General features: G+C 40.9%; 1 protein-coding gene across 1 annotated transcript in view; it reads right to left on the reverse strand.

The window, feature by feature from the left end:
* SPTBN5 (spectrin beta, non-erythrocytic 5) overlaps positions 1–13,606 on the reverse strand; it is a 156,838-nt gene that overhangs the window by 60,053 nt on the left and 83,179 nt on the right. Inside the window, 1 exon segment of the mRNA XM_030560166.1 lies at positions 12,622–12,807. Coding sequence (XP_030416026.1) covers positions 12,622–12,807 — 186 coding nt within the window.

Genomic DNA, 13,606 nt, shown 5'->3' on the forward strand with positions numbered 1-13,606 from the left:
GCTAATAGCCATTAATGGACTTCACCACCATGAATTTATCTAGTTCTCTTTTAAACCTTGTTATAGTCCTAGCCTTTTCAACCTCCTCAGGCAAGGAGTTCCAAGGTTGACTGTGCGCTGCGTGAAGAACTTCCTTTTATTTGTTTTAAACCTGCTGCCCATTAATTTCATTTGGTGGCTCCTAGTTCTCATATTATGGGAACAAGTAAACATCTTTTCCTTATTCACTTTCTCCACACTACTCATGATTTTATATACCTCTATCATATCCCCCTTAGTCTCTTCTTTTCCAAGCTGAAAAGTCCTAGCCTCTTTAATCTCGCTTCATATGGGACCTGTTTCAAACCCCTAATCATTTTAGTTGCCCTTCTCTGAACCTTTTCTAATGCCAGTATACCTTTTTTGAGATGAAAAGACCACATCTGTACGCAGTATTCAAGATGTGGGCGTACCATTGATTTATATAAGGGCAATAAGATATTCTCCATCTTATTCTCTATCCCTTTTTGAATGATTCCTAACATCCCGTTTGCTTTTCTGACTGTCGCTGCACACTGCATGGACGTCTTCAGAGAACTATCCACGATGACTCCAAGATCTCTTTCCTGACTATCTGTAGCTAAATTAGCCCCCATCATATTGTATGTATAGTTGGGGTTATTTTTCCAATGTGCATTACTTTACATTTATCCACATGAAATTTCATTTGCCATTTTGTTGACCAATCACTTAGTTTTGTGAGATCTTTCTGAAGTTCTTCACAGTCTGCTTTGGTCTTAACTAGCTTGAGCAATTTAGTATCATCTGCAAACTTTGCCACCTCACTGTTTACCCCTTTCTCCAGATCATTTATGAATAAGTTGAATAGGATTGGTCCTAGGACTGACCCTTGGGGAATACCACTAGTTACCCCTCTCCATTCTGAAAATTTACTATTTATTCCTACCCTTTGTTCCCTGTCTTTTAACCAGTTCTCAATCCATGAAAGGATCTTTCCTCTTATCCCATAACAACTTAATTTACATATGAGCCTTCCGTGAGAGACCTTGTGAAAAGCTTTCTGGAAATCTAAGTACACTATGTCCACTGGATCCCCCTTGTCCACATGTTTGTTGATCCCTTCAAAGAACTCTAATAGATTAGTAAGACATGATTTCACTTTACAGAAACCATGTTGACTTTTGCCCAACAATTTATGTTCTTCTATGTATCTGACAATTTTATTCTTTACTATTGTTTCAACTAATTTGCCGGGTATGGAAGTTAGACTTACCAGTCTAATTGCCAGGATCACCTCTAGAGCCCTTTTTAAATATTGGTGTTACATTATCTATCTTCCAATCATAGGGTACAGAAGCTGATTTAAAGGACAGGTTACAAACGATAGTTAATAGTTATGCAATTTCACATTGGAGTTCATTCAGAACTCTTGGGTGAATGCTATCTGGTCCCAGTGACTTGTTACTGTTAAGTTTATCAATTAATTCCAAAACCTCCTCTAATGACATGTCAATCTGTGACAATTCCTCATATTTGTCACCTACAAAGGACGGCTGAGGTTTGGGAATCTCCCTAACATCCTCAGCTGTGAAGACTGAAGCAAAGAATTCATTTAGTTTCTCTGCAATGACTTTATTGTCTTTAAGTGCTCCTTCTGTATCTCGATCGTCCAGGGGCCTCACTGGTTGTTTAGCAGGCTTCCTGTTTCTGATGTACTTAAAAAACATTTTGTTATTACCTTTTGGGTTTTTGGCTAGCCATTCTTCAAACTCCTTTTTGGCTTTTCTTATTACATTTTTACACTTAATTTGGCAGTGTTTATGCTCCTTTCTATTTACCTCACTAGGATTTGACTTCCACTTTTTAAAAGATAACTTTTTATCTCTCACTGCTTCTTTTAAATGGTTGTTAAGCCACAGTGGCTCTTTTTTAGTTCTTTTACTGTATTTTTTAATTTGGGGTATACATTTAAGTTGGGCCTCTATTATGGTGTCTTTCAAAAGTGTCCAGGCATCTTCCTACTGTATTTTCCACTGCATGCATCCGATGAAGTGGGTTTTAGCCCGTGAAAGCTTATGCCCAAATAAATCTTAGTCTCTAAGATGCCACAAGTACTCGTTCTTTTTGCTGATATAGACTAACATGGCTACCACTCTGAAACTCTAGTCACTGTACCTTTTAATTTCTGTTTAATTAACCTCCTCATTTTTGCATAGTTCCCCTTTCTGAAATTAAATGCCATAGTGTTGGGCTGTTGAGGTGTTGTTCCCACCACAGGAAAGTTAAATGTTATATTATGGTCACTCTTTCCAAGCGGTCCTGTTATAGTTACCTCTTGGACCAGAGCCTGTGCTCCACTCAGGACTAAATCGAGAATTGCTTCTCTCCTTGTGGGTTCCTGTACCAGCTGCTCCAAGAACAGTCATTTAAAGTATCGAAAAATTTTGTCTTTGCATTTTGTCCTGAGGTGACACGTACCCGGTCAATATGGGGATAATTGAAATTCCCCACTATTATTGAGTTCTTTATTTTGATAGCCTCTCTAATCTCCCTTAGCATTTCATAGTCACTATCACTGTCCTGGTCATGTAGTCGATAATAGATCCCTACTGTTGTATTCTTATTAGAGTATGGAATTACTATCCATAGAGATTCTATGGAACATGTGGATTCATTTAAGATTTTTACTTCATTTGATTCTACATTTTCTTTTACATATAGTGCCACTCCTCCATATGACCTGTTCTGTGCTTCTGATATATTATGTACCCCAGAATGATTGTGTCCCATTGATTGTCCCCACTCCACCAGGTTTCTGTGGTGCCTATTATATCAATACCCTCCTTTAACACAGGGCACTCTAGTTCATCCATCTTATTATTTAGACTTCTAGCATTTGTGTACAAGCACTTTAAAAACTTCTCACTGTTTATTTGTCTGCCCTTTCCTGATGTGTCAGATTCTATTTTATGTGAACGTTTCCCGTCTGATCTGGCTCATACTTTATCTTCTTCCATCCTCTCCTCCTGACTAAAACCTAGAGAATCTCTATCAATAGACTCTCCTCTAAGAGAAGTATCTGTCCAATCCAGTGCTCCTCTGCAGCAATCGGCTTTCCCTCATCTCTTAGTTTAAAAATTGCTCTGCAACCTTTTTAATGTTTAGTGCTAGCAGTCTGCATCCACTTTGGTTTAGGTGGAGTCCATTCTTCCTGTATAGGCTCCTCCTATCCCGAAAGTTTCCCTAGTTCCTAATAAATCTAAACCCCTCCTCTCTACACCATCATCTCATCCACTCATTAACACTCTGAAGCTCTGCCTGCCTACCTGACCTTGCGTGTGGAAATGGAAGCAGTTCTGAGAATGCTACCATAGAGGTCCTGGATTTCGGTCTCTTTCCTAGCAGCCTAAATTTGGCCTCCAGGATATCTCTCCTACCCTTCCCTATGTCATTGGTACCTACATATACCATGACCACCAGCTCCTCCCCAGCACTACACAAGTCTATCTAGATATCTCGAGAGATCCACAACCTTCACACCAGGCAGGCAAGTCACCATACGGTTCTCCTGGTCATCACATATCTAGCTATCTAAATTTCTAATGATTGAATCTCCCATTACTAACACTTGCCTTTTCCTAATGACTGGAATTCCCTCCTCCGAACAAGATCAGCAGCTCTTTCTGAAGAGCTAATTATGGTCATGTCTCTCTTAAAATCTGTCTCCTTCAGGGATTTAAATGCAGTCTGTTAGAATAAAACAGGCAATAGGATCTACTTCAGTTTTTCACAAGTAAAAAAAAAAATATGCCAAGTTTCAGTTCTTAGCACTGAAAGAAATGTCTTCTTTCCATCAGGCCTTTGAGAACTGGAAACCTGACACATATTATGACTGATTCTGTATTCCTCAAGCCACTGACATACAGTGAAATTTTGGCTGCACAAGGAAAGCAAATTGAAATAATTTTTGTGTGTCTCAAAAACATTGTCAATTGCTTTTGGGGGACTGCACTGATTGTATATAAGACTCAGAAGCTGGGTGATTTTTCCTTGTTAATTACCAGTTTGAATCCTCCTTTCACCACTGAAATTCTGTACACAGAAACAGCCCTTATCTGGTTTTTCCTTCCACAAGTGGGTTTTTCCTCCCATAAGCACATGTAGGGATTCAAAAAACAAACTTGGTATCAAGGTTGTCCAGGGCAGCAAATTGTCATCTATGACTTTCATTACTAATACATTCCCTGCTCACAAGCTAAGGCCTTCTCCCATTATGCAGCCACACATTAACACTCAAAGGACACTTAACTCTCTCTCTCCTTTTTAAAAGGAGAGTCTTATCTGAACAGTGAGACTGGGCAGCCAATAGATCTCTTCTCATAACACAACATGGGGTCTCTTTCACACTTTCTAATATTAAATCCAGGGCACAATGACACTATCTTTAACAGGGTCATTGTCACACTCTAGTGGCAGACCAGATAGAATTTTGTTTAAATCCCATTTAACAATCATTTCTGTAGCTTTCCTCCTATCATTCTATCAAGTGACTTAAACAGTCCCCAGGCTTCAGTAGAAAGGAGCAGGCAGCAGGATCTAGATAATGAGGACATTCAGGGTACATAGCAAAGCTGATCTATTTTCCCAGGATCTGTCCAGGAAGTTAGTTGAGATAGGGATGATGAGTGAAATTCTGTCTCCACTGAGGTGAGTGGCAAAACTCCCATTGGGACCTGAGTTTCACCCAGTGTAGGCAGAAGGGAGCGACCTGATTTCTGGTGGGCACTGGTTGGTTTTTTTTAATTCTATACAGCCTCTATTTAGAAACATTTATTTTTTAATGTATTTGTGCTCAGAACTCAGGGTGAGCACACTTGGAAACTGAAATACTTTAAGGACAGTACATTTATATAGTGCTGCATGAGTTCCAGGCATTGTATAAACATTAACGAATTAATCCTCCCAACGCCTCCATGAGGTAGGTGGATAAGTATGTTATTCCCTTTACAGATGGACAAACAGAGAGACCGGTGAAGTGACTTTGCCAAGGCCACATGATGAATGAATTGGCAGGGCCAGGATCAAAACTTAAGGCCTCCTGGCTTTCAACCTTGTGATCATTCCCTCAGACTAAAGTAAATAAATTCCTAATCAGCAGCTCCTCTTTTTCCCCAGATCATTAAGGACATGATGCATAGTTTGTGACAGTACGGAAGCATACTGGAGACCTCACTACACTGGATGCTCAAATAGCTAGGGTAGCATAAAAATATCCCCTACCAACTTCAGCAGAAGACTGTGCCTCATTCTGTGATCCATGTGTGTGTTCTCCAGACTTCTGGATTGCAATTTCTGTCTAGAAATGAAGCCATGAACCCTGAAAATGCTCAGGCTGCTGCATTTTGCACCAGCTGATCTTAAACAGATCATATGACTCCAATACTCTGCCTTCTGTACTATCTTCCCAGTAAATACAGAATCCAGTTCTCTCTCCTGATATTCAAAGCTCTCCGTGTGATTAGCCCAAGTTATCTGAGAGTTTGTTTCTCCCCCATGGCTGTAACTGCTACCTTCCACTGGAACAATGAACCAATGGGGATAGGTTGTGACTGCAGGAGACAGGATTTTCACAGGAACTGGACCTAGACTATGGAATTTACTTGCACAAGAAATAAGAATATTTGCTGTTGGCACACAATGAATAACCACTGTGTTGGCACACAGGGCCAGATCCTGCTCTAAGGTATACAAGTGTGTCAGTTAGGGAAGGAGGGAGAGCTTCTTTCCCCAGCACAAGAGGAGGAGAGGGATTATAATTTAATACTCAGAGGGCACTAAGGGGCAGACATATTCCTAAACCAGCTGGTGAACTGCATCCACAACTAGCATTGCCAGTTGCCCATCCAGGCCATCTGCCTCATTAACCTGGGATACCCTATACCTTTTGAAAATAGCAGCAGTGTGCAATTTGCCATTCACTCCCTCAGCCCAACCCATGGACTCCTGCTCTGCCAGGAGTATTTGTGGGTCAGAGGATGCATCAAGCCAGCATTCCAGCTACCATACCCACTACTGACCAGGTTAGGATTTGGGCTCTTACTTACTGACAAATGGAAGGATAGCATTTGGCTGTTTAATAAGTCTTGCTAGAATACATTTTAAAAAGAGGATGGGCTTTGAAAAAGTGTCTTCCGACCCTGAATTCAAACACTGCCAAGGAAGAGGGACCTGCTGAGATACTGAACTGCTTAACCTATTAGTGTTAGGGGAGAGGGACACCCACACAGGCTGTTTGTACAAATGGAATCTGAAAAGCTGATTTAAAAAACTTCTGTCTGTAATATAAAGAATCAAGTGCAGGTTGTGGGCAGCAGCTATCCAGCTGGCATTTGCTTTTGGTAACAATCTGAGCTTGAAATATGTCAGCTTAGCGCAGGGCAGCGTTTGGGGTGACTGAACCTCTCTGCTTTTACCTTCCGCTGCGGGGGAGTGTTTCAAGGAAGGCCACAATAGGTGCATCTGCAAACCCAGTAACAGTTTGTGCAAATGCTCCCATCAGCTCCCATGTGTGTGATGTTTGTGCCAGCATGACGGATGCTGGCACATTTTTCAGGCATGCACATTGGACTGCCCTTTGGAAATGTGACCTGGAATGTCTTCCCAACAGTGATGTCAGCAGCAACGACAGCTCTATTACAAGGCTAAGTCCAGAACAGGAGAAACAAATAGAATCAGAATCACTTTACAGAGATGGGCCTAAAGCAGCTGAAGAGCTGCTCTAACTTATGACACTGGCTTAAAGTTCCTAAGTGCCCTTACACCAGTGGAGGAAAGGCATAGCTCTGCTTGGTTTCACCATGCTCTCTCCCTCCCCACATCAGTCCCACCTAGGATTGCCCGATCTCTCCCTCTATGCCAGAGAGAAGGGAGCAAGGGGCATAGAAGGCAATTATTTCACCTTTGCCATTTTTACCCTAGTGAAGAGTTCCCCTATGTGCAAAATGGCTGTAAATGGACAAGAGAATCCAACCCTAGAAACCATGTCATAATCGTTGTGTAATAACAACCACCTTTATTAAAATAATTTCCTCTTCAGATGTTTAGAAACACAGGTGTTGCTATACGTGGCTAGACCTTTGATCCAGCTAGTCTCTTGCAGTGGCCAGTGCTTGATGTTTCAGAGGGACGTGATTCCCCATCCTGCCATCAATCATTCTTACTGTAATGAGAGTCGGAATTTTGAAGCAGGAACCAAAGTTACCCATAGTGTTGTACAGGGAATCACTGTATGTGGTGAGCCTTATCAGCAAAAGCACATTGCATTTGGAGCCAGGCAGGCAAGCCAGCGGCACCTATAAAGTGTTTACTATCTTTTCTTATGTTATAATAGCAAGTTGGCAGCAGCTATTACATGGTGTCAGAAAACACTGAAAGTAAGAAAAGAGTAGAAGAAAACTGAAAAGAAATGGACCAACTAAAGCCTCCAGGAAAGCATTTGAAGAAAATAGAGAAAGTGGAAGGAAGGATTAGAGCTGGACAACATTGCAAGTGGCACTGACAAAAACAATGAACGGCCGCTGTCATAAACAGATAGCTAAGGGTTAATGTTCTTTTACCTGTAAAGGGTTAACACAGGGAACCAAACACCTGACCAGAGGACCAATCAGGAAACAAGACCTTTTTCAAATCTGGGTGGAGGGAAGTTTGGGTGTGAGTTCTTTGTTCTTTTTCTTGGGTCTGTGCCCTCTCAGCTCTGAGAGTGATTTTTCTGTCTCCAGGTTTTCTAATCTTCTGTTTCCAAGTTGTAAGTACAAGGATAGTAAGACAATAGGTTTATATTGTTTTTTTTTGTATTTACATGTGTGTAGTTGCTGGAATGTGTTAAATTGTATTCTTTTTGGATAAGGCTGTTTATTCATTTTTTTCCTTTAAGCAATTGACCCTGTATATTGTCACCTTAATACAGAGACCATTTTATGTCCTTTTTCATTCTTTTTATATAAAGCTTTCTTTTTAAGACCTGTTGGAGTTTTTCTTTAGTGGGGACTCCAGGGAATTGAGTCTGCAGCTCACCAGGGGATTGGTGGGAGGAAGAAGTCAGGGGGAAAAATCTCTTTGTGTTAGATTTACTAAGCCTGACTTTGCATACCTTCTGGGTGAGGGGGGAGAGAGGTTAGATCTCTCGGTGCTTGTGTTTCAAGGACTTGAAGCAGGGAGGGTGGAATCCCTTTGTTTAGATTCACAGAGCTTGCTTCTGTATATCTCTCCAGGAACCCAGGGAGGGAACACCTGGAGAAGAGGAGGGGGAAGGGAAATGGTTTATTCCCCTTTGTTGTGAGACTCAAGGAATCTGAGTCTTGGGGTCCCCCAGGGAAGGTTTTGGGGAGACCACAGAGACCATATAGGCACTGTATAATTCCTGGCTGGTGGCAGCAATTACCAGGTCCAAGCTGGTAACTAAGCTTGGATGTTTTCATGCTAACACCCATATTTTGGACGCTAAGATCCAGATCTGGGAAGAAACGTTATGACAGCCGCAAACAGCATTATTTCTTTCTTTGGTAGGTGAAGAAAACAGAGGAGTATTTAATACTTTACAATTTGATGATGTAGCAGATAAAGAAACAAAAAACAGATCATACAGAATATGTTTAAGGCATACTGTGCACTGTAAAGAAATATGTGTGGGAGTCACAAATTTTTCACCAGAAGTCTGACAGATGGGAGAGTATAGACCAATATGTAACTGATTTAAAACTGGAAATTCAATTGTGGAGAACTGTGTGAGTAACTCATTAAAGACTGCATCATGTGTGATGTTGCATCAGACTCAGTTCAAACTAGGTTGTTGTGGGATAGTAATTTAATCCTTGAATGTGCTGTGGACATATGACATGCAGATGAAATGACTGCAAAACAACTGAAAGGCCTGGATGAACTGGAAAAAAACACATGCACATAATACAGCATACATCCACCTTTACTAAGCACCCAGACAGAGCCATCAACTGGAGGCGTGTCCTGCAATTAATAAAAGCCTGTGATTGAGAGAAGGGAAAAGAGCAATCAGAGAGGCAACTAAAGGTTGTTATAAATGCAGCCAAAGTCATGCCATTAGGTAGCCTCCTACATATGAGCAAGAATGCTGAAGATTTGGCAAATACAATCATTTTGCTAAAAAGTGCAACTCTGGAAGACATAAGTACCTGGGCCAAGAGATGTTTAACCTCACAGAAGCAGGTGAGCACTTGTAAGATATGTTCCTCAGCATGCTAAGTACTGAGCCTCCCAAGGATGAGTGGAATGTGGATTTGCTTGTTCTTGATAACAAAACTATGAGTTTTAAAATCAATACTGGGCCACAGGCCAAAGTGATGTCTGTAAAGTGATACATTTTAATGGCCGAACTCCTTCTCAACTCAAGTATTCAGCTGATAATGTACTCAGGGGGAAAACTGCAAGTATGTGGTGAATGCAACTTGGACTGTGAGTACTGGCATAAGAAAACATTGATGGAATTTCAAGTGGTAGAATTTGACTCCAAAGCTATATTGGGCTTACAGGCAGTGACAAATTTAAACTTAGGGCAGACAGTCAATATGATAAAGAAGAACCAGAAGGTGAATGGAATACATTTAAAGAATACAGAGATTTATTTGAAGGTGAAGGGTGCTTGCCAGGTAAGCACACCATAAAGATGAACTCGCAAATACCACCTGCAGTTCATGCACTTTGCAAACTTCCATTGGCATTAAAGGACAAAATAGAAAAACAATTGCTCTGCATGGAACAGTTGTGAGTAATAAGAAAAGTGCAAGAACCTACAAAATGTCAATTCCATACTAACTATACACAAACCAGGTTGAGATAAAATAAAAGTACGCTCAGATGCAAGAGATATGAATAAAGCGATACAAAGGGAACGTTTTCAATTACCTAAAGTAGAACTCACTAGTAAGTTAGCAAAAGCTACAGTTTTCACTGTCTTAGATGCCAGTAGTGGATTTTGGCAAATACAGCTGGTTGACAAAATTTTAGACTGTTCACTCAACATACCATTTGGCAGGTACATGTTCACCAGAATTCCTTTTAGCATCTGTTCAATTCCTGAAGTATTCCAAAGAATGCTCCAACAGACATTTGAAGGTCTGGAAGGTGTTGAATGTTATATATATGACAAACTGGTCTGGGGAAGTACCAGACAAGAACACGATGAAAGGCTCAAGAGAGTTCTAGACAGGTATCGCGAAAGGCACTTGTGACTGACTGAACAAGAGCAAACACAAATGGACTCTGACAGAGATAAAATATTTGTGAGCATTCCACAGAAGGTTATTTATCTTGGGAAATTTATCCTGCACATGTCAACAGTAGCAATTCCTTTAAGACAACTGTTGGGAAAAGATGTCAAGTTCACCCATATGCCAATACATGAGGTGGCATAGGAGCATTTGAAAGAACTGTTTACAAGGGCACTCGTACTGAAGTACTTTCACGTCAAAGAGCAGTTGCTGTGCCAGAGGACACGAGTTCTACTGGATTAAGGACTATTGCTGCAAAAGATGGCTCCTGTTGTTTATTGCTTCTAAAGCTCTGACAACTACCTAACTGAATTATGCCCAAATAGAAAAGGAAATGCTGGCAATAGTATCTGGCTGCACTTGATTTCGTCAGCTCATCTATAGGAAAAAAGTAGCCATGGAAACAGACCACACAGCTCCTATGGCCATTTTCAGAGAACCTTTGTGCAGTACTCCACCAAAGATTCAAAGACGGTTGCTAACGCTCCAGAAATATCAACTGAAAGTTGGATACAGACCAGGGAAAATGTTAGCAATTGCTGATGCTTTATCCAGAGTGTCCAGACTGCACAGTGAAGGAGTAAGTTCAGAGGAAGCTGATATTGCAATACATCTCACGATGTCTTACTTGCACATTTCAGAACAGAAATTGAAGGAATTTCAGGCAGCTACTGCAAATGCTGTCCTGCAAACCTTAAAACAAACAATTTCCCAAGGATGGCCAGACCAGAGAATGGAAGTACCAGAGAACAATTGTGCATATTGGTCATAGAAAGAGGAACTAAGTATGCAAGATGGACTTGTCTTTAGAAGAGATAGAATCATAGTACTAGAATATCTCAGAAAGGAGATCTCATCTTGTATTCATAAGAGTCATATGGGAGCAGAGCTATGTAAAAAGAGAGCTTTGGATGCTGTCTATTGGCCAGACACATGTAGTCAAATTGAGGACACGGTATAGTCTTGAAACACGTTAAACCTTCAGAAACAAAGATCAAAAGGAGCTAGTGTTACCACATGAGGTCCCAACAGACCATGACAGAAACTTGGCATGAACCTGTTTAAAAGTCACGGTACAGATTATCTTACTCTGGTTGATTATTATTCAAAATACTTGTAAGTCTGCTTGTTTCAGGACACCACAAGGGTGTCTGTCATCAGACACTGCAAGTCTATAATTGCAAGGTATGACATACCTTGATGAGCTCACTAGTGACAATTGACCACAATTTGGCTCTAGAGACTTTAAAACTTTTACAAAGCATTGGGACTTTATTCACAAAACATCACGTCTGTTATTCCTACAATTGAATGGAATGGCTGAGAGAGCAGTTCAAACTGTGAATCGGATTCTTAAAAAATCTAGTTTGGGTAACACGCTTCCTATCTTATTGGATAGGTGTTATTGGAATACTCCTATACGAGACTGAAGATCACCTGCTCGACTCCGGATGAGAAGATGTTTAAAGACTAGATTGCCAACTTCATCGAAGTTACTGCAACCCAAACTGATGCAAGGAGATATACAAACTAGCCTAAAATTGAGACAAGCAAAGCAGAAATATTTCTTTGACAAATGTGCAAAGCTGTTATCACAAGAAAATGGAGACGCTGTTTGTATTCATCAAAAAGAAGCATGGAAACATGCGAAGGCAGTTGACCAACATGCTGCTCCCAGATCTTGTCTTATTGAGACAGAAGAAAGGGATGTCTATAGAAGATACAGAAAGAATTTGGTGAACCCTAAAAGAACTGTGCAGGAGGGGAATGAATATAGGGGACAAACAGAAACTGTATCAACATTCAGCTCAAATACAAGCAACACCAGCTCAGTCTGCTGAATCTACTGAGACTCAAGTGGTCAGTTTGAATACAGAAAAGAAGTGAGACACTGATAATTCTGATACTACCTCAAGGCAGAATGATAAGAAAATCTATTAGATACACTGGATACAGAGACTAATTGTTCTAGACTTAAGGATTCAGATTAGAGTTATGGATGCTAAATTAAGTAGACACGTTAAGTAAAAAAATTGAAATGTAGTTAAATTGTATGCATTTTTACAAAGGGTGGAAATGTAATGATAGTAGGAATCTTATGGGTAATTTTGGTTCCTACTCTAGTATTGTATGGAGGGAATCATTATGCAGTGAGCCTTATCGGCAGATGCACATTGCTTGCACTTGGAGCCCTGCCGACAACCCAGCAACCTATCTGGACAGTTCTCAGCAACGAGTTAAGTGTTCACGGTTACATAAAAAGTCTTGAGTATCTTTCCTTATGTTATAATGGCAAGTTGGCAATAGCTATTACACCTACCTCTGCAAGGTTCTGGTAGAAGAGCATGAGGAGGAGTGTGGTCTGCAGTTTCTCCCGTCTACTCTGAGACAGATCTTTGATCCGACTCCTCCTCTCAAGTACAGAGTTCAGTTTGTGCTGGATCCTTATCCCTTCCAGCCCACCATCCTTCTGCAGCCTCTTTGCTTGGTCCTGAAGAGATGTCACCTGGGAAGGGAACAAAACTGAAATCACCAGCTGTGTCCCTTAACACGTGGAAGGATACCACAGAACAGTTTCCTTTCTCTGTCCCCATTATTACCATACTAAAAAGATGGTCCCTTCTGGAAGAACCGAGAAAGGCAGGAACAAGCTAAAATAACATTGTAACACATCTGTGGCCACCTTGGATTTCCCATTTGCCACTATGCTGCATATCATGGCCACTTTGACCTACATGGCAGTTACATGGGTTAAAGAAGAATCTCCACTAGTTGACAGCAGCTTTGGAACTATTACACACAGCTGTGCAGTTCTGCTGATATCCCAAAGGGGACAGGGGAAAACACACACACACACCCCATTTCATTGCTAGTTTTGCAGACACACACACACACTATATATTTATATAATCCTTGCCCCATGGTGTTCTGTGCTAACTAATATATATTCTTGCTCTAAAATTTTGTTTTTGAGGAAGGAATAGGAACATATGCTACTAGCAGCACATAGATCATAGAATATTAGGGTTGGAAGGGACCTCAGGAGGTCATCTAGTCCAACCCCCTGCTCAAAGCAGGACTAATCCCCAGACAGATTTTTACCCCAGTTCCCTAAATGGCCCCCTCAAGGAGGGAACTCACAACCCTGGGTTTAGCAGGCCAATGCTCAAACCACTGAGCTATACCTCCCCCATAGTCCAGCACTCATTCTAGATTTCCTCTGGTAAGTCTCAGCATTCTGATCATTGGGCAGTTTTCTTACAGGTATAAGACACTACAGCCAGGATAAAACCATGGACTGTTTA

Source organism: Gopherus evgoodei, chromosome 4 (assembly GCF_007399415.2).
Source record: "Gopherus evgoodei ecotype Sinaloan lineage chromosome 4, rGopEvg1_v1.p, whole genome shotgun sequence".
Taxonomy (NCBI): domain Eukaryota; kingdom Metazoa; phylum Chordata; order Testudines; family Testudinidae; genus Gopherus; species Gopherus evgoodei.